The following is a 20,572-nucleotide window of genomic DNA, read 5'->3' as shown; positions in this document are numbered from 1 at the left end:
TGCCATATATATATATATATATAAAATAAATTGCTAGGCACACTGTAAATTTTAAATGAGAATTGTGCTTATTATGCATGGTGGCAAGTTAAAAGAATGTTGGGAAGGGTGTAATGGACTAGAAGGGATGCGGGTGGTTCTGTGGTCTAAACCACTGAGCCTCTTGGACTTGCTGATCAGAAGGTTGGTGGTTCAAATCTGTGCGACGGGGTGAGCTCCCATTGTTCGGTCCCAGCTCCTGCCAACCTAGCAATTTGAAGGCATGCCAGTGCAAGTAGATAAATAGGTACCACTGTGGCAGAAAGGTAAATGGCATTTCCATGCGCTTTGGTTTCCGTCACGGTGTTCTGTTGCACCAGAAGCGGTTTAGTCATGCTGGCCACCTGACCTGGAAAGCTGTCTGTGGACAAATGCTGACTCCCTTGGCCTGAAAGTGAAAAGTTAAGGCCTGATTGGACTTAACCGTCCAGGGGTCCTTTACCTTTACCTTTACCTAACAGACTGGAATGACAGTAGGTCGAACTGCTGGACCCATATTTGGATGTTCAGTCTTGTAGGAATGGTGCATCTAAACTACTGTGCAAAGGGTTAATCCTGTAGCATATAATCTTGTGATGTCATCTATGCAGTGAGGTAGGTTTTTTTCAGTTGTCCTGTAGTTTAGAATCTTGTGATGTCATATGCATACTGAGGCAATTCCCCTCCCCCCAGTTACTTCAGTTATCCACTGCTCATGTGTTTTAACTGACTGTGAGAGCAGCAAGTGTGTTGTGTTATGCTGCTACCTGCCTCACAGCCAATCTGTAAATATCAGTCAGTCTCAGATACAAATTCATGGAAATACGTTCCAGTAACATAAGTAACACCTGCCTCTCTTGTATATTCAATCTCACAAGAGCAAGTAACAGTAAGTAAAAGTCATATGTTATTTTTAAACTTTAAAAGCAAGCATTGTGTGGTTTTTCTAGGAGAAAAGAGAACCGTTAAAAAGGGTCAAATGACCCAGGGCAACCTCCGCACAACTCTGTAAAGTATAATTGCCACAAGTCTATCACTCTCCCAGAGGTTAGGAAGCCACAGGTCCATGGTTTCCCCTTCCTCCCAAAGCACACTGTTCTTCCATATCCTACTGTTGCATTTTTCCATTTGGGTGTGTGTAGGACTTAAATCTCTCAGTGATGGTCAAAACCATCCTTGAGCATTGCTTATATGCTTAAGCAAGTGCCCTTCTGCCATTATTCTCTTGACTGCAGAATAATGCATGACCAGGCCTATGTGTGAAACATTTATGTGACCATGCGGCTGTCTGGTGACAAATTAAAGCAATACAAAAGCGGCACTCAGAAATGTATACAGATAAGGATATTGATTTGTATCTGGCCTCATCCTCTGAGGTTTAGTGATTCCAGTCTCCTTTGAATAAAAACAACTGTATGCCCCTAAATGTTCAACTAATGTTTATTTTCAAGGGTAATACAAGCAGAGACATTTTGACAAGTGACACCCCTCAAGAAAAACAATGCCTTTTATTTTAAAGCTGTTTCCTCTTAAAGATTCTTACTGGTCAATGTCTGTTGTAAAGTGTGGCCTGCTTCAAATAGCTAAACTAAGATCTGAACATTGAATCTGAAATGGATTCCTTTGTGCAACCACGTAAAAATGTTGGCAAGGGCTGTCAGTTTGATTCACAGCTCTTCTGTGTGGTTGTGTTTCAAAAAACTGGTATATCTCATCTGGATATTTGCAGGATTTATGGAGCAATCCTGTAGTCAAGAATTTAGCATTAACTGGTGTGGAGTTGCACCAGATGCAACTCCCATTCAGTATCTAGGCTGCCAGCTGAGCTGGCCCAAGCAGGTCAGAGGGAAAACAAGCCTACAAAAAAGAGTTTGATTTACACTACACTTTTTACCATGTCACATGACAGAGCTGAACAGAATTAGGATCCAACTTAAGTCCCCGCTTCCTGCTCTTGCTCCAGAACACCCTATTTGGGAGCTGAGCTGGCTGAAGTAGGATTGGGATCTTAATGCTGGGAGAACCAAAGATGTCAGAACTTGCCACAGAATTGTCCCCTTAGGTTTTTTTAATGTTTTATAAAAATATGCCTTTAAAATGTGTATGTTCAACTCTAGGGCAATCAGGAAGGAATTTATGTGTCCAGAATTGTGGAAAATGGGCCTGCTGACCAAGCAGATGGTATGCAAATGAATGACAGGATCCTAGAGGTAAGAGTAGTTCTTCTTCTTCTTCTTCTTTGGTGATCACTCATAGCCGAGTAATATTGTCTTCCATGAACACGGTTTTAAAACTGAGTGTGTAAGTGACTGTGGAGGCCAAATCTGGATCCACATGTCCTTCCACAGTGGGGACGTAGGTTTCTGGGTGGGAGCTGATCATGATGAGGGTTTGCCAAGTGTGCCTTCCTCTTAGCATGTTTCTCCCTTTCGTCTTGAGTTCGAGTATCTTCAAAACCCATGACACCTTTGGTAAAGGTTGTTCTCCAATTGGAGCACTCGCAGGCCAGTGTTTCCCAGTTGTCGGTGTTTATACTACCCTTTTTTTTAATTTGCCTTGAGAGAGTCTTTGAACCTCTTTTGTTGACCATCAGCATTGCACTTACCATTTTAAAGATCGGAATAGAGTAATTGCTTTGGAAGACGATAATCAGACTTCTGCACAACATGACCAGTCCAACAAAGTTGATGTTGAAGAATCATCATCATCAATCTTTATTACGGTCCAGAGACCCAACAAAACATTACAAATTAATACAGAGTTCATACAGTCTACCTCCAGGTTAATCAAGCACTTTGTTTGGAATATAGGGCTCGTGTTTTAAAGCAAGTGTTTTAAAACTGTTAACAAGTGTGGATGTGGCAATTTCCAAGACACTGATTGGTAAGATTTATATTTGTTTGGAAGATTCTTTTAAACAGTGAAGGGTTGCTCGATTCTGTACATGGGGCAACTTGTTGCAAGTGCCACATTGTGGTTGCTGCTTTTAATTATGTCAGTATTTTCTATATGCTGCATACTACTTTTTTGATTGGCAGAGGCAGTTTCAAAATAAAATTTGAAAGCTTGTAGGGATGTGTTTTGTCGTACTGGGTTAGCATTGCTTCCTCCATAATCAGCCTACAGTGCTCACTCATGCAAGTCATTTTGGGTGGCTTCACTTAGTCACAGTCCTGGTCTTGCTTTGATATTATGATCCTGGGCTTCTGTGATGTGTTAACATGAAGCATTGGATGCTGAAACTGTTCAATGTATTAGACATTATGGTGTAACAATGGAGACCAAGGGCATATTTTGAACCTTTAAACATAGTGAGTTAAAACACAGTCAACACAGCTCTGCTGTGAAATCTGTGTCCATGTTATATTTATTTATGATTCTTAAGTTGCGGCATCGCTACATGTATATACCTTAAAAAAAAAAAAGACATCCAAAGGCGAATAAATACATTAAGAGTAGTTGATAGATATGTTTCGTATTAAGTTGACAGCTCTTGAAGTGTGTTCAGTTTTTCCCCTTTGAATATTGCTGACTTGGGATACAGCAGTGGAGTTCAGGAATGGACGTATATGCTGAACATTATCATTTTTCATAGTTTTTCAGTGGCAAGATGAGGATTTTTGAAATCTCTCTGTGTGTGAAAACATCACCAAGTGCTGTTTGTGTTTGTGTGTGTTGCAGCTAGGGAAGAGTAACTCTCCCCCCGTGTGCTGTGCCCCCTTTCTACCCCACTGGTGTGGCAGTTAGGCTCGAAAGAAACCAATCTGCCCCCCGCCCCCCGGCCTCCTTGCTGTAGATGCAACAATGCAGTAGATACAACAGTGCAGATTGAGAAAACCTTCTAAAGTGACTGCACTGTTCTATAGCTTTTTGACAAGTAGCTTAGGAAGAATGGTCAGTGCATATATTTTTAATGCAGCAGAGAAGCACTGAAACTAGCAAGAGCATTGCTGTCTATCCATCCCTGTTTTGTCATTTTGCATGTACTTGGGTGGATGATAATGATAATGTGATTTCAACTCATGCAACTCATGATATGCTGGCCTCCGTCATCACTTTGGTTCACTGTACAGTGGTACCTCGGGTTAAGAATTTACTGTAATTCGTTCTGGAGGTCCGTTCTTAACCTGAAACTGTTCTTAACCTGAGGTAACACTTTAGCTAATGGGGCCTCCCGCTGCTGCCATGCCGCCACCACGCGATTTCTATTCTCATCCTGAAGCAAAGTTCTTAACCCGAGGTACTATTTCTGGGTTAGTGAAGTCTGTAACCTGAAGCGTCTGTAACCTGAAGTGTCTGTAGCCCGAGGTACCACTGTACTCGTTCTAAACTCGAGGAAGTGATAGAAAGAACTTAGATAGTTTTTGCCATGAATAGCCTTCCTCTCCAGCCATCCAATTCCCTGACTTTTTTTTAGCCCTGCTTGCTGCATAGCAGTTGGGTTTAGATTTAGCAGTCTTCCTTTTTATACTATTATTTCCAGGACTTGTTGGGTATAATCCTATCAAGCCTATATTCATGGGAGTAAGCCCTATTGAACGCTGCTGCCAGTTAATTCACCCCAGGACTTCTGATATTTCTCTTGGCGTTTAATTTTCTGCTATCTTTTTATTGCTTTTAGTTTTCTTTTCAAACTGCTTGCAAATAAATAAATTTTGCTGTTTATTTTTATTTAAAACTAAACATATTAAATACTGAATAATGTCCAGATATTACCCATCGAATGTGCCTTGTTTGACAATGACAACTATTTTTGAATTTTCTGGATAGATAATTAAAATGTGAAAAATAAAGTCCAACTGTCTGTAATCTGATACAGTTTTCTCTGTAAGGAGACAGTTGTTTCATCACACCGTAGATGATTATGAAATATAACTGTGCCTTAAACTAGAAATAATTTGTTTTCCCCAGGGCTCGAAGTACAAGTTTTTCTCCCTGGTAAAATACTCCCTGATAAATACCATGCCAGTCCTGCTGAGAGTGGAAACTGCAGTTCTGTAGAGAAGAAAAATGAGGAATTGATGTTCTTATTGGCAAGAAGTCAAAAGCTTTTTCACACTTCATTCACTGGAGCTTTATGTGTGAAATTAATGAGTTTAATTCTTGTCATCTGCTTGTCTTTTGTACTTTTAATTGCCTGGCACTTGGTTTTGCCCCCATAGGATGCTGTCAGTAGACTGTACAGTATTATAACTGTGATGTTTGGAGATGTATTTCAGTGTTAATTTATTTGCCCCCTAGGTGGCAAAAACTGAATATGAAATGAAAAAAGCTATACATACAACAGTGTCAGTTCTAAAATCTTCTGGTTAGATGGCTTGATCGTAGTCTCTTTACAGATCCCCCCCCCCCAACTGGTTTCTCCGTAACTTCGCATAAATGTGAAATATATATGGTAAAGGTAAAGGTACCCCTGCCCGTACGGGCCACTCTTGACAGACTCTAGGGTTGTGCGCTCATCTCACTTAAGAGGCCGGGAGCCAGCGCTGTCCGCAGGCACTTCCGGGTCACGTGGCCAGCATGACGAAGCTGCTCCAGCGAACCGGCACCAGAGCAGCACACGGAAACGCCGTTTACCTTCCCGCTATAAAGCGGTACCTATTTATCTACTTGCACTTAAGGGTGCTTTCGAACTGCTAGGTGGGCAGGAGCTGGGACCGAACGACGGGAGCTCACCCCGCTGCGGGGATTCGAACCGCCGACCATGCGATCGGCAAGCCTTAGGCGCTGAGGTTTTACCCACAGCGCCACCCGCGTCCCCTGAAATATATATGATAACTTTCATAATAATGCATTTCTTTGGATGCAGCTCTGAAAGTGGGAAAATCAAGCAAGCAAGTGAAGGCTGTTAAAATGGGTACCTTTTATCTAGTTGCAAGCTAAGAAAGAAATCCTGGCTGGTGGTTAAGCCACCCCAAAATATTAAAAAAATTTCCATGCTGTACAAGAGCTAAGAGGTGACTGCTATTCCTTCATTCTGAAAGTCTGTAGCTTAATCCCCTTGGCTTAGGCTATAGCTGATATGGCAAATATGAAGAGACAAACACTGCTCAGGAGACAGGATGTATTCTTAGTCTAGGTTGTAAGATGATGTGCTCCTCCTTTAGTTGTTTGTTGCCCATCGTGTGTCTGAATTAGCCACACATTGTGCTTTTCTAAATAAATAAATACATAAATGCTGTTAGTTTTAAACTGGGAAAATATAGTCTGCTGTAGCAAATTATAAAGGTAAAGGTACCCCTGATTGTTAGGTCCAGTCGTGGACGACTCTGGGGTTGTGCGCTCATCTCGCTCTATAGGCCGAGGGAGCTGGCGTTTGTCCGCAGACAGTTTCCGGATCATGTGGCCAGCATGACTAAGCCACTTCTGGCGACCCAGAGCAGCGCACGGAAACACTGTTTACCTTCCCGCTGCAGCGGTACCTATTTATCTACTTGCACTTTGACGTGCTTTCAAACTGCTAGGTGGGCAGGATCTGGGACCGAACAACAGGAGCTCACCCCGTCATGGGGATTCGAACCGCCGACCTTCTGACCAGCAAGCCCTAGGCTTTGTGGTTTAGACCACAGTGCCATCCGCGTCCCCCGTAGCAAATTATACATCGGCATAATTCTGAGATACTGGAAGAGGGTGGAGAATGAGAAATAGTTTTCTTCTTGTTTTTTATGGTTCTCCCCATATATGTTTGCTTTTAAGAGTACTAGTAAGAGATCATGTGAAGCATGGCTCATTATTATGTTGCTTATTTTGATTATACACTGGTCATTCTATAGTGTAATAGACACAGCCCCACTACTTTCCAAAAATTGCCTTGAAGTACTAATGAGACCCACCACTGTCATAACAGAGTCATGTGAGACAGTCAGTTAAGGATGTTAAATATGTACATTTTACTGTATTTACAGTACAAAGGATAAGGGATGATAGCATGTCAAGAACTACAGGTCGGCAGGTTGATCATCAGACTACATGAATGAATTTTATGAAAAGCTCTGTTATTGTTGCCTTTCACATCCTATTCCATTTTGTTCCGTGAGTGTCCGTAAATTTGTGTGTGTTTGCTTAAGGCAGGGATAGAGAACCTGTGGTCCTCAATATGTTTCTTAACTGTTCTCCTATCATTCCTGATCGTTAGCCATGCTGTGGCCAAGGGGGCTTATAGTCCAACCACATCCAGAGAGCCACAGTTTCCCCATCATTGGCTTAAAGGGATAGGTCAGTCTTTCCAACCTGGTATCCTGCAGGTATTTTGGATTAGAATTCCAATTAACCCCAGGCATCATGTTTTTCTGTTTTGAATAACAGACCAATTAATTCACCTTTGCAATTTATATTTCAAATTTTTAAGCAAAAGAGGAAATAAATAAAAATGATTGTGCTTTGTTGGTGTCTACAGGGTTCTGCAAGCAGTAAAAGCAGAAGAAAAGCATGTAACACTGTTTTAGGAGCATTCTGTTTTTGTTCTGCAGTTGAAGTTTATAATGCCAACAACATAGGTTTTACATTTTATGAGATATGGGGGTTAAATGTCTGAGCAGACTTAAAATGTAATGAGTGCTGGTTTATTTTTACTTTTAGTTAAATTATTTGTTCTACCATGAAATAATTAGAGCACAGTTAATGATGCCGTCCATCTGCCAAAGTGACTGCACAAGCTCTGACATTTCTTAAGAAAAATGAAAGTCCTGAGACCAGGCACTAGCATAGACCCAGCAATTACAAAGAATGGTGCCAGACAGGCTGAATTCTGCATCTAAGGGCAATATTAAAAGCGATTAACCATCCTTTCCTTCATCTGCCTGTAACAGAGAGCAAAGCTAGGGCATTTTGAGTCCTCTTTCAATCAGCTGAACAGTGGCAGGCATTCATCTTACGATTCACATGTCACAGTAATGATCTGGCAATACAGCAGGAAAAGTCATAGCTCAGTGCCTGTATGCTCCAGGTTAATTTTAATTAGCTATCCCAGATTTCTGGGTCAATAGTTAGACTGACTGACTGCAGAACATTTTTAAAATCTTTCCCTTCCTTCATATTTTCAATATCTGATACAACTCAGTTTGGATCAGAAAGGCATCATCTGTATGCTCTGGTTAATTTCTTGAAAGGTTAGCAAAGGAGAGGCAATGAACTCAAATAGGATTTTTTAAAGGTTTTTTTGTGTGTGTGGCTTAAAAATAAGAATGGATTTTGAGTTAGAATGTTAATTAGGACAGAGAATTTCTCATTTTCTCCCTGTCCCTTCATCCCACTTAAGCAATATGTACATTAAGTTCCTCATTTCACGGCTTATTGATGATGATCACTACTATGCTTAACGTGTCTTCACATTTAGTTTTCACTGAAATACTTCATAGTTTTTTATAGAAAATGAGGCATTTGCAGCTGCCAAAAATGACTCGTAGACAGAAGACTAAATACTTGTGAGAAAAATAGGATATCATGAAATTGTTTTTCTCTTTTGTCGAGTTAGAGGTGTGTGTGTTTAGTAAAATATGTTCTACACAGTAGGCTATACTCTAGTGCATGTTTTTGTGAGTTTGTATACATTAACAACTATAGTTGAATATGTGTTGTGAGTATATGAATAGAGCACGACTGGCCTTTGTTAAAGGCTACTGAGAGAGCATGTGTGAAAATGTGTTCTTCCCTAAGAATGTTAAAGTTTTTGTGAAATGCACTTCGATAAAGTGAAAACTATAAATGCCCTTTGTATAGCTTAAGATGGTACCTGAAAAACCGCCTCCTGGGACATATACTTACCTGGACCTTGAAATCTTCAGATACAGGCAGAGACCATTTTAGGCACATCCGATATGTGTGTCACCACACATGCACACATCATACCAAACCTGGAAGTGACTAAAAAATGTCACAAAATGGGGCAGAACGGGGTGGGGGCAGAAAGGGGTGTTTACAGACTTTTGCAATGGGTGTTCCGATTATAGACAATTTCACATAAGCACGTGGTGCCTCAGAACGTTATTCCCACGCAAATCAGTTGCTGCCTGTATACACATCAAGTAAGGTGTGCCAGGTGGCTCCTGTTTAAAAGACATTTTCACAGGGCATTATTTTCCTAGGCCTCTTACATTTATTTTTACCTTTATTAGCTTATTACCAGTTTTTAGGACCTTAGGATGTTGCATTGTTTTCTTTCATTCCTCTTGTTGCTGCATTTTTAACTTGTTTTATGTTGTGAACTGCCCTGAGAACTTTTTGTTACAGGCGATCTATAGAAATGCTGTAAATTATGTTAATACAGTCTACTTGGTGCAGGAAATTGTGTGCGTTGATGCACACACAGCTCCAGCATATGCAGCAACTTCAGTGCAATGTCAGAATCGGCTGTAGTAAGATTGGTGGTATCTGTGACTTTGAATATCTTCAAGGTAAAAATAAGCTCAACATGACCTGCTAAATTTGCTACTTCAGCTTCCATATTTTATTAGTACCTTGTTGAAGGACCAATTGCATTCCAAGTCCATATCAATCTTTTGCATTAAGTGGGATTGTTGTTGTTTAGTCGTTTAGTCGTGTCCGACTCTTCGTGACCCCATGGACCAGAGCACGCCAGGCACCCCTGTCTTCCACTGCCTCCCGCAGCTTGGTCAGACTCATGTTTGTCGCTTCAAGAACACTGTCCAACCATCTCGTCCTCTGTCGTCCCCTTCTCCTTGTGCCCTCTGTTATCAGGGTCTTTTCCAGGGAGTCTTCTCTTCTCATGAGGTGGCCAAAGTATTGTAGCCTCAGCTTCATGATCTGTCCTTCCAGTGAGCACCCAGGGCTAATTTCCTTAAGAATGGATGCATTTGATCTTCTTGCAGTCCATGGGACTCTCAAGAGTCTCCTCCAGCACCATAATTAAAAGCATCAGTTCTTCTGCGATCAGCCTTCTTTATGGTCCAGCTCTCACTTCCATACATTACTACTGGGAAAACCATGGCTTTAACTATACGGACCTTTGTTGGCAAGGTGATGTCTCTGCTTTTTAATATGCTGTCTAGGTTTGCCATCGCCTTTCTCCCAAGGAGCAGGCGTCTTTTAATTTCGTGACTGCTATCACCATCTGCAGTGATCATGGAGCCCAAGAAAGTAAAATCTCTCACTGCCTCCAATTCTTCCCCTTCTATTTGCCAGGAGGTGATGGGACCAGTGGCCATGATCTTCGTTTTTTTGATGTTGAGCTTCAGACCATATTTTGCGCTCTCCTCTTTCACCCTCATTAAAAGGTTCTTTAATTCCTCCTCACTTTCTGCCATCAAGGTTGTGTCATCTGCATATCTGAGGTTGTTGATATTTCTTCCGGCGATCTTAATTCCGGCTTGGGATTCATCCAGCCCAGCCTTTCGCATGATGAATTCTGCATATAAGTTAAATAAGCAGGGAAACAATATACAGCCTTGCCGTACTCCTTTCCCAATTTTGAAAGTGGGATTAGAGGGCAAGAAAAATGGATTGCACCAGGGCAGAAAATAATTACAGTGTATGCTTTGTTTTGCATCCTTAGTACTAATAGTCCCACTATTCCTTTGCCGATTTAAATGTATTTTCTGCCACCTTGCCGGCGGTTAGATGCTTGTTTACAATTTAAACTTCAGTTAAAGATACATAGAGAACTCTGAACAATTCATAATCTGACATGTATCTCTTTCATGGTACATTCTTGTAGGTTGTAGACACTTGTTAATACACGACAGATAAAGTTGATCATTCTGCAAAGCCTCATAATTATTTTTAATATGAAGTTCTTTGTGGTTTCCTGATAAACACAGCACTGTTTTCCATTTTGCTTACTTGGTTGCAGACTGCATACAAACATAACTTTTACTAACATTTCATATATATGTATATATATGTGTATGTGTGTGTGTATATATATATATATATATGAAATGTTAGTAAATATATGTGTAAATCTCTTTTAAAGCTTAAGATACTGGCCATGACCGCATGCTGTAGCAAAGAATTTCATGTATTTGTTCACTGAGTGAAGAATAAGGGTTGTATTTAATACTGCTGTTCTGCTTGCTCACCAGACTTCTTTCTACTTGCACAAGGGAACGTCTCCCCTGCAGCCCTCCACACACCCTCAGAATCTGCTCCAGGGGTTAGTGGACCCTCGAACAGATTTGGGGCGGAGTGGGGTGGGTAGGGACAGGAGATGAAGGGAAGTCCTGTGGCATGGAACTTGAATCTAACACCAATCAATGTCATTGTGAGACCTTGAATTCTAGTAGAGAGGAATTAAAAACATCTTACCCACTTTCTCAATGCTGGGTATAATGAATTTCCTTCTAATTTTTTTATTTTATTTCCCCAGAAATGCATTCTGATATGGCTATGTGGGCTTGAATCCAAAGATCCTGCTGCAAGAACAGAAGGCATTTCCATTTGTTAATGTAGCTTCTGGTGTGGGAGATTGAATTGCGTCACTTGAGGACCATAGGACACACCAGTTGGCTGTTTTTGCAAATTAGTGAAGGTCTTTGATGCTGCATATTGAGACATAGGCTTTTTAGGCCAGTTTCAAAAATAAAAGTAACCAAGATTAGGTGTCTGAAGTAATTTACTGGGTTCTACATAGCTGTCGCATTATGGAATGCAGGACGTTGTTTAAAGTAAGTTCTGTTAAAACAAGTATAATTTAAAGAAGAGTGTGCCGTAGCTGAAAAGAAATGGCAGTAATACAGTACCATTTACATCTCTCTCTTTTTTTACATGACTGAAACTCTATTCAGATGTCTCAGGTGCAGTAGTTTGCTGCCAACATGTTAACAAAAGGCTTCAGTAAACCTGACCTCTTCAACTTATGCTAAGATGCACATCTTTGTAATATATTTTCAAAGAGGACTTGGCACTGCTTTATTTCTTAGACAAGGAAAGTAAAGTTATACTTTTTAAAAAAAAGATGTACGCTTGATCTCACGAGTCTCACAGAGCTGATACTTATGGGGGGGGTTGGTGGTGTTGGTTGGGTTTCCTTGCTTGTTTTTTTGCTCTGGTCAGTGTTGTACATAGCGCCCGGGTCCAGGTTCAATGTTTAAAGCATCAGAACTATCTTTAATGCATCCCTCCCCCCTTGTAACTAATTTTCCTAACTGGAGTAAAACTGGAAGTTGGGGGGGGGGGGTATAATGGGCATCAGAGAAACAGCAGCAGAGAGGGGATGTCAGACTTTAACCAAGCTCTGAAACATGCTACTGATGAGAGTTTGGTTCTGGTGTGGACAAACTGCTCCGTAGGGGCAAGTCATACTGGGAAGGGTTGCTGAGACCATTAGGCTGAGTTGTATTTCGTTTTCTTGAATAAAGAGTTAACTTCACTGACATCAGAGATTTGCTTCCTTTCTTGCTAACCTGCATCAGACTCCAGCTCTGACAATAAGGTCAGCATTTCCTCCATTGAGATGGATAAGATACGTAACTTAGCATCCTAGGTGACTTGTTTGCCAACAATAATACCAGTCTCCATTACAACCCGCTTTGAGAACTTGTGTACATAAGTTACTCCCTGATCACAAACACTAATATGTTCCTTGTACCTTACAACCCCGCCAGCATAAGGCAGAGCCAAATCTTACTGTATGAGCTAGTGGGACCATGGTTAAAAACCAGCGGTGTGCCACCTTCAAAGAATTTCTCTTAAAGCTAGCAGACACTGACTTGAAGGGGCAAGTGGATCAGCTTTTAAGCCACTGAGAGTCCAGTCAAAGGCGACTATGGGTTTGCAGCGCTCTTCTCATTTTCAAGCCAAGGGAGCCGGTGTTTGTCCACAGACAGCTTTCTGGGTCATGTGGCCAGCATGACCAAACCGCTTCTGGTGCAACGGAACACTGTGACGGAAACCAGAGCGCACGGAAACGCTGTTTACCTTCCTGCCATAGTAGTGCCTATTTATCTACTTGCACTGGCATGCTTTCGAATTGCTAGTTTGGCAGGAGCTAGGACAGAGCAACAGGAGCTCACTCCGTTGTGGGGATTCGAACTGCCAACCTTCTGATCTGCAAGCCCAAGAGACTCAGTGGTTTAGACCACAGCACCACCCGGTAGCAACTATATCACAGTGACCCTGCCTTTCTGGGTACTTGCTACAGCTAGCTATTGATAAGGTTTTAGGACTCTAGTTGCTATGCCATGCACCACGGGATCTTTCAAGATTATGTTAATCTGGGGGCTATGTAGTCAGTCTATGTCTATGCCTGAATCTTTCAAGAGTTGTGATTCTGTAAGCGGCATGTTGTTTTCATAAGAGTCATGCAGGCAATGGAGTCCTGCTTTAGAAATAATAGTAGATATTGTTTATTTATCTTGAGCCTGGAATTATATAAGGAAGTAGGATTAAAAGTGAGGGTGTCCCACACCTCTGAAGTCCAACATGTGAAAAGGTTGAATAAAACCTTTCCATATTGTCCTAATCTGGGGCAAGAAGTTACAGAATGACCCAATTCAATAGTACAGTGTCCTACTTGAGTGAGTTTAGGATCCGAGGTTAGGTCTTGGATAGAAAGCATGTACAACTCATTCTTTTGTTCAGTCCAAGTGGTTTTGTTGGATTGCAGATTTGTGCTGGAATTAAATGCTCCATGCTTTACTATTTTATTTTTGCTTTTCCCCATTCTGTATTAGCAACAGTTATAGCATTGGGTATCTTCCTAAATAAAGATTATTGCTCAGCTGTAGCTTACATTAATCTTTATCCTATTTTTTTTATTTGTATTTGAACCAAACGCAGCAAGAGTGAAGGAGGAAAGTGTGTGTTTGCTAGAGGAGGAAGTAATTCTTTAAATATATATACTGTGTCGGGACATTCATATAGTCATCTGTAGTTTACACTGCACAGGAATTTGGCTCTAGTCCATATGTTGAAAGACCTTGCAGATTTGAACAGTAGAGATCTGTTGTTTTTTAAGCAGCAAGTGTGAAACAGGAAATGGCCTATATTAACTGGTTTACCATGAAGAAAGATGCTGGTTAGTTGTTATTTTCTATGATAGCTGAAGAGATGCCAGTTATTATGAAGCTAGCTGCTTCGTTTTAGTAGATCCTCACATTTGTAGATGCAATTATAATAAATCTGGAGTCTTGCCAGTCATACCTCTCAACTGTTTTTCATTACGGCAAATATCACACAGGGGGGAAAACACACACGCTTGCTTTCCTAGTGTTAGGATACATGCAAGATTGAAAAAGATAAGGTTGGACGTCGCAAGGTTATTGAAGGAAAGAGTAGCTTTAAAATAATGAAAACAAGCATGAAGTTCCACACATGGAAGAAGAGTTGATGGGTATGCTGCCTCAAATAATGAGGGGAGCCGAAACAAAAGAATGCTCAGGTGGTGATGAATTAAGTGAAGAAAGACACAATTTTGAATGTAGGCTTTCTGCCAATGTATACGGAACTTTACTTTGACTTTCACAGAGGTCTGAAAAGTTAATTCGCTGCATTTCATCAGTCCTTCTTAGATAAAGTTCTTCAGATAGTACTGTTTTGTTAGGCAATGCAGTTATATGTAGTGCATACACTAAAATCATAACATGTCCAGAGAGAAGGGGAAAGAGAGAGGTATGCTGTGCATATATGTCAGGGAGCTACCGGTAGATCAGAGATTTCTTCCACCTGTCCAGCAATATGTAAATTAACAACACAATTCTATACATGCCTACTCAGAAGCGAGTCTAATTGAGTTCAATGGGACTTGCTTCCTGATGAGTAGGGTGTAGGATTGCAGATGCAAATGGACAATCTGTTATCTTTCTCAAAGTTTAAGGATATTTTCTGTTCAGAACATAGTAGTCAGGCCTGTAATCCTCCCTAGCCAGCTGCTGGATCGCTGACCAGATCCATGGCCAAGCCTCAATGCTGCCTGACCATTTAAGGTAAGCTGACCTACTGAAGCAGCTGCAATTCTTGCGTAATTTGTTTGTACATTAAGGTTACCAGACATCCCCGTTTCCCGGGGACAGTCCCTGGATTTACAAATCAGTCCCCTGACAAAATCCACCTATTTAGTAGGAAGTTGAAAAATGTCCCTGGATTCATTGGAAAAAAATCTGGTAACCTTATTGTACATGCACATTCTGATATGAACCTATGATTCCTGCTGATGCACATTGGAGCAGGAAATCCTAATTTCATATATATGGAGCAGTGGCTAGCTCACTGAAGATGTTGAGCCAGTGTGCAGCTGCTGTTGTATGCTAGGAAACTTGGGAAAGAGATTAAGAACAAAACTGCTAGTACTATAATGCCATTATGCATATCTGCGGTGAGATCACACATGGAGTACAGAGTACTGTTCTGGCCTCCTCATCTCGAAAAGGATATTATAGAGCTGGGAAACATTCAGAAATGGGAAACCACAGTTATCATGGGATGGGAACAACTTATCAGTAGAGGTTGCAACATTTGGAGCTTTTTAGTTTTAGGGGGGGAAAGGCGAGTGAGGAGGGAGCAAGAGACAGGTGTATAAAGTTATTTGTGGTGCGGAGAAAGAAGATAGAAATAAGTTTTTCTCCCTTTCAGGGAGGAATTATAGGAACTGGTCAATGAAGCTAAAATGTGGACAGACAGCACATAGCCAAACTGCAGAATTCATTTTCACAAGATTGCATATGTAAAAACCATTTCAAAGCCAATATTCAGAATGGGAGAAAATCCTCTCCTTAAAAGACTTGTTGAAAAAAGATCTTCAGTAGTCTCTGAAAAAAGCAATTGAAATGGCACCTGCCATTATGTTACACTTTTGATCATGGTTAATGACTGTTGATTTTATCATCCTTTGCATAGTGTGAAGGCAAGCTTTTGTGACAATTGAGAATAGTTACAAAACTCTTTTGTGTGGCACTTTTTTTGTTCTTGTGTCTCTGGCACCTCCAGGCTTCATTGTCATCTTCTTCTTTTTTAAAAAAGTACTAGATAGCAGGTAGTGTGAACAGGTGGTTGTTTTTTAAATAAATAAATAAATAAATAAATAAATAAGGATCTATGGGGGTTTGTTTGGGAAATAACAGAAAACAGTTCCCCTTAAATATTGGCAGTGTTTTTCCATTCACACATAAGGACATAGGGAGATACCTTATATCAGTTCAGTTGTTTCCTCATCTAGCCCAATATTATCCACCCTGATTGGCACAGGCTTCTAGGGCCTCATGGGCAATTCCCCCTCCCACCTGCTTCCTGAAAAATGGCCAGAGATGCCCAGGGTTTAGATCTGCTGACATGCTATACCTTTAAAGCACATTCTAAGCATATTCTGGGCTCTGTTAGTTTACCCCTCACAGAGTTACAATTCCCAGCAACCCTTAGAAAACGACAGTGCCCCTTTGAGGGATAAATGTGCTTCAGATGTTTGGTGTGTATAAAGATAAAGGGACCCCTAACCATCAGGTCCAGTCGTGGCCGACTCTGGGGTTGCAGCGCTCATCTCGCTTTATTGACCAAGGGAGCCAGCGTACAGCTTCCGGGTCATGTGGCCAGCATGACTAAGCCGCTTCTGGCCAACCAGAGCAGCGCACGGAAACGCCGTTTACCTTCCTGCCAGAGCGGTACCTATTTATCTACTTGCACTTTGACGTGCTTTTGAACTGCTAAGTTGGCAGGAGCAGGGACCAAGCAACGGGAGCTCACCCTGTCGCGGGGATTTGAACCACCGACCTTCTGATTGGCAAGTCCTAGGCTCTGTGGTTTAACCCACAGCGCCACCCGCGTCCCCATAGCCTTAAACCTGTACAAGGCCAGTGCTCCCCCACTGAGGCACAGTCCCTCCGATCACTTGCATGTTTTTCTTAATGCAAAGATGTTTGAGTGGATGGTCTTAGAAACATCAATTATATTCCACCTAGTTGTGCTTCATAACAATAGCGGAAGCCAATGTTCTCTAATAAATGTGTGGTTCGTTTGTGTACTTGGGGCAGTCTGGATAAACACACTTTTAAATATATATCCCTATTAAATACACACTTTCCCCTGCAACTAAATTCTGTTGACTGCACCGTTAATCTGATATGAAGAAAAGCTAGAAGGGACAGTTTTTAAAGTGTATTTGTACAAATTGTTTTACCAGTTCAGGTGCATAGATGGGAGAGCATAGCTCACATGGTAGAGCATGACGCACTTAATTTTAGGGTTGTGGGTTGGGCAAAAAAATTCTGCATTTCAGGGGGTTGGACTAGATGGCCCTTGTGGTCTCTTTTAACTCTACAACTATGATTCTATGATTTTACTACAAATACAGGTGCACATATTGCAGTTATGTAATTGATCCATTAGAGGGCAGTATAAGACAGCTTGTTGGAGTGAGAAATTTCAGACTTGCTCAGGAAGGCAGCAATACCTGTCCCATGAAATTATACCATCCTAAACTTGCAAGTAAACACAGCAGAACTTTCACTTAAGTTTTAGAAATATATGCAGCAGGAAGCAGACTTTTAGTTCAATAGGATTTATTTCAATAGAATCTGACTATGGTGTAATCAGAAGATTGCAATTACCGTATTTTCTGTTTATAAGACGCCCCCATGTATAAGACGACCCCTAATTTTTTAAACCCAAAATTAAGAAAATGCACTATGCACTATCCGTGTGTAAGATGACCCCTTATTTTAAACTTCAAAAAATTAGGAAAAAATAGTCTTATACACAGAAGAATATGGTATTTGAGCTTGAAATAGTTAAAACAGTGCCTCATTGTATGAAATGAATAAGAATAGGTCTAGTCTAGCCACATTTAGTACTATATTCCTGATTATGCAGTTGATGCACGAGTATTAAAAACTTCTATTGGTATGCCCTGAAACAAGTTCAGAGTCTCTTGGTAGTAGAATGTCTTTTTACAACTGAATCTTTGATACAACTAATACCTTTGCATCAAAATGGCAAGCCAGGTTCAAAAGATAGTGGTCATTTAACCAGATTGTGAGTAGTTTGCGCTATAGAGAGAGTGATAGCCCTAAGACCTCTTAAAACAGGGATAGAGCACCTTGTGGCTTTCTAGATGTTGTTGGAATTCAATTCCAAATAGCCCCAGCTTGCATGGCCAACAGTCAGCAATGGTGAGAGGGTTACAGGTTCCCCATTTCTGTCTTAAATCTATTACAAACTACAGACTGGGCTTTCCTTATCATGCCTTGTAATACTGCTTCTCTCCTTCTTCCGCACTCACCACACGCATGAAAAATTTCTTTCTGGAGAAGTATTTTCTTGAAAGTTGCCTGGTTCTTTGTGATTTTCAGTTGGCCTTAGTAAGCAGCTGTTGCTGCTTTGGAGTATTTTTGCTAGAGAACCACCATGCATATTGACAATTTTTAATCTGCAAATCATCTCCGAGGAATCCTTGCAATTTGGACAAGTACTTCTTACAATTTTCAATTTTGTTTAGCTCTCCATTTGTATTCAAGATTGGCCAACAACCGAGTTAATGTCTTGTACGTTATAGTAATTGTGAAGTGTAGGATTGAATAGTTCAGTGCAAGGGCTAAATAAGAAACAGCTGGCTACTGATAACAGTAAATTGAAGTGTTGGATGAATGCAATCAGAGCCAGTTACAGAGCAGGAGGCAGATGCACCGCTGTTGCACCACGAGAAAACTTGGCCCCATCGAAACAATTTTTGACACTGGTGGGAAGAGGAAAAATCATGTTAAAGAAATGCAACATTTGGAGGGTAAAATAGCAGCCATGCCCATGGAATTCAGGAACACCCACCCACCACATAGCCTGCCCAGAAACAGAGATAGTCAACGAGCCCTTTCCAAAAATGAGCTGTCTTGCTTCAAAGGCACCACATATAGACAGGTGCTTACCCATGGAACAGATAAATGACCCCAGGTGGAGCCAGCAACCCAGGCAACTCTGTATTCTACCCTTGTGATGCATCCACAATGGACTTAGAATGTTGATGGTTTGAAACCTCCATGGATCCCTTCATTCCGAACTATAAGAGCTCCATAGCTGCCCCTCACTCCAACATACCTACATATGGAACCACACAATTGTATACAATTTCGCATTGAGACTAGAGTGCAAGGCTCTCTTGAGGTTGACCAAACACTGGTTAGTGCACCTAATTGTGCCTACCCTATAGCAGTGCAGGTGGCGAAGAAGGCACGTTTCGCAGCTTGCATTCCATCCTCAGGTAGCTTGGCCAGTGGACCTCTTTTGTATAACCCACAGTGCTGACTCCCATTGTGGGGGGGAAACCCCTGTAGCCATCAAGTACCCACTGTGACTAACTTCATTTTGAGAATGAAGTTGCTCTGCTTTGGAGAGAGACCTTGACTCCACCATTGCAGTTCCAGTTGGAAGTTTTTCAGTGCCACACCCTGTGATGTACTTTTTGTTCATGGGCAACTTGATGGTGTGGCCAAAGTACTTGCAGCTCTGTACCTGAGCTCATGCTCCCTTGCATCCTCATCACTCTTAGTTTATTACATGTAGCATAAGAGATCTGATTGGTTTGGTCTGGAGCATGGTTTGGTTCATTGCATGAATGTATCATCTTGAAACAGGTGGTGAAATAGCCATCCTTGGCCCCATTGGCTTGGATTAATTATCAGTTGCAAATACCTCTCTTTCTAGAGAAGTGGTAGAGAGGGTTGTGGCAGGTCATGTAGGCATTCTTGGATGATACAGATTATCTAGAGCCTTTGGCCCTTTAGATGTTGCCACTGTCCATGGTTGATGGGGCTGATGAAAGCTAATAGATTTAGGGGGTGAGAAGTTCTGCAACCCCCAAGGGTTTGCGCTAGCAAAACTGTTTAGTTAGACACCTACCTCCCTTAGACATTAAACTGTTACAAGTCTCTTTGTATACGACTTACACAGCTATCCCTTTGTAAGTGATTATGTTCAGTATCATTATCTGTAACATAATGAATTTGCAGGAAGGAAATTATTAGATTTTTTCCATTTCTTGATGGTCTTCTGTATAGTTGTTTAAATTATTAATTAAAAGTCACAAACCCGTGAAGAGATTTCTCTTCAGTCAGATTTGGCATAGTTCAGAGTGTGTGCTATTAGGAGACTTGTGCTTTCTTAATTAACATATTCCTATTACATGAAATGTGCTTCACAAGTGGTATAGATTGATTTTAGGACACATCTAATCAACCTGCTTGAGCAATAACAAGCTTGCCAAAAAGGGTCATTCATCTGGCAAAAAGAGCATTAAATCTGGAAACTATTTAAGAGATTGCAAGTGTAATGACCTTTTAAGACGTGTTACTTGAATATATACAATAATATGCAAACATAGTAGTAAACTCTTATACACATAGCTCAGCAATTAATAATGTTTTGAGCTCTTATAATATTTTTGCTTTTCTGTACCACCTATGGTTTAGTCCTAGCTGCAACATAATCATGAAAGTTTTTAATAACCTCTGTGATGTTTAGTCATGCAAATAGTCCCAAAGGTGTTAACAAAAATGGGAGTATACCACCAGAAATTGCCGCATGCCTGAATTGATTTGTCCTTCAAAATTAAAATCAGGGAACTGAACCCAGATAATTTTAAGGGCATTACTATTGGATGCAAATGTATATACTGGAGGTA

General features: G+C 41.0%; 1 protein-coding gene across 3 annotated transcripts in view; it reads left to right on the top strand.

Annotated features, from left to right (window-relative positions):
• PDZRN4 (PDZ domain containing ring finger 4) overlaps positions 1-20,572 on the top strand; it is a gene marked incomplete at its 5' end in the record, with an annotated part of 251,105 nt that overhangs the window by 25,082 nt on the left and 205,451 nt on the right. For 2 of the 3 annotated variants that reach the window (XM_081022321.1, XM_081022320.1), the window contains one exon: positions 2,136-2,228. In XM_081022321.1, coding sequence (XP_080878447.1) covers positions 2,136-2,228 — 93 coding nt within the window. Of the gene's footprint in view, positions 1-713; positions 908-2,135; positions 2,229-20,572 lie in introns of those variants that run through there. The other variant, XM_081022324.1, reaches the window with a different exon arrangement.

The sequence above is a fragment of the Podarcis pityusensis genome (assembly GCF_964106645.2).
Source record: "Podarcis pityusensis genome assembly, chromosome: 10".
NCBI classification, from domain to species: Eukaryota; Metazoa; Chordata; class Lepidosauria; order Squamata; family Lacertidae; genus Podarcis; species Podarcis pityusensis.
Note: the sequence above shows the minus strand (reverse complement) of the source record. Positions and strands in the feature narration are given on the sequence as shown.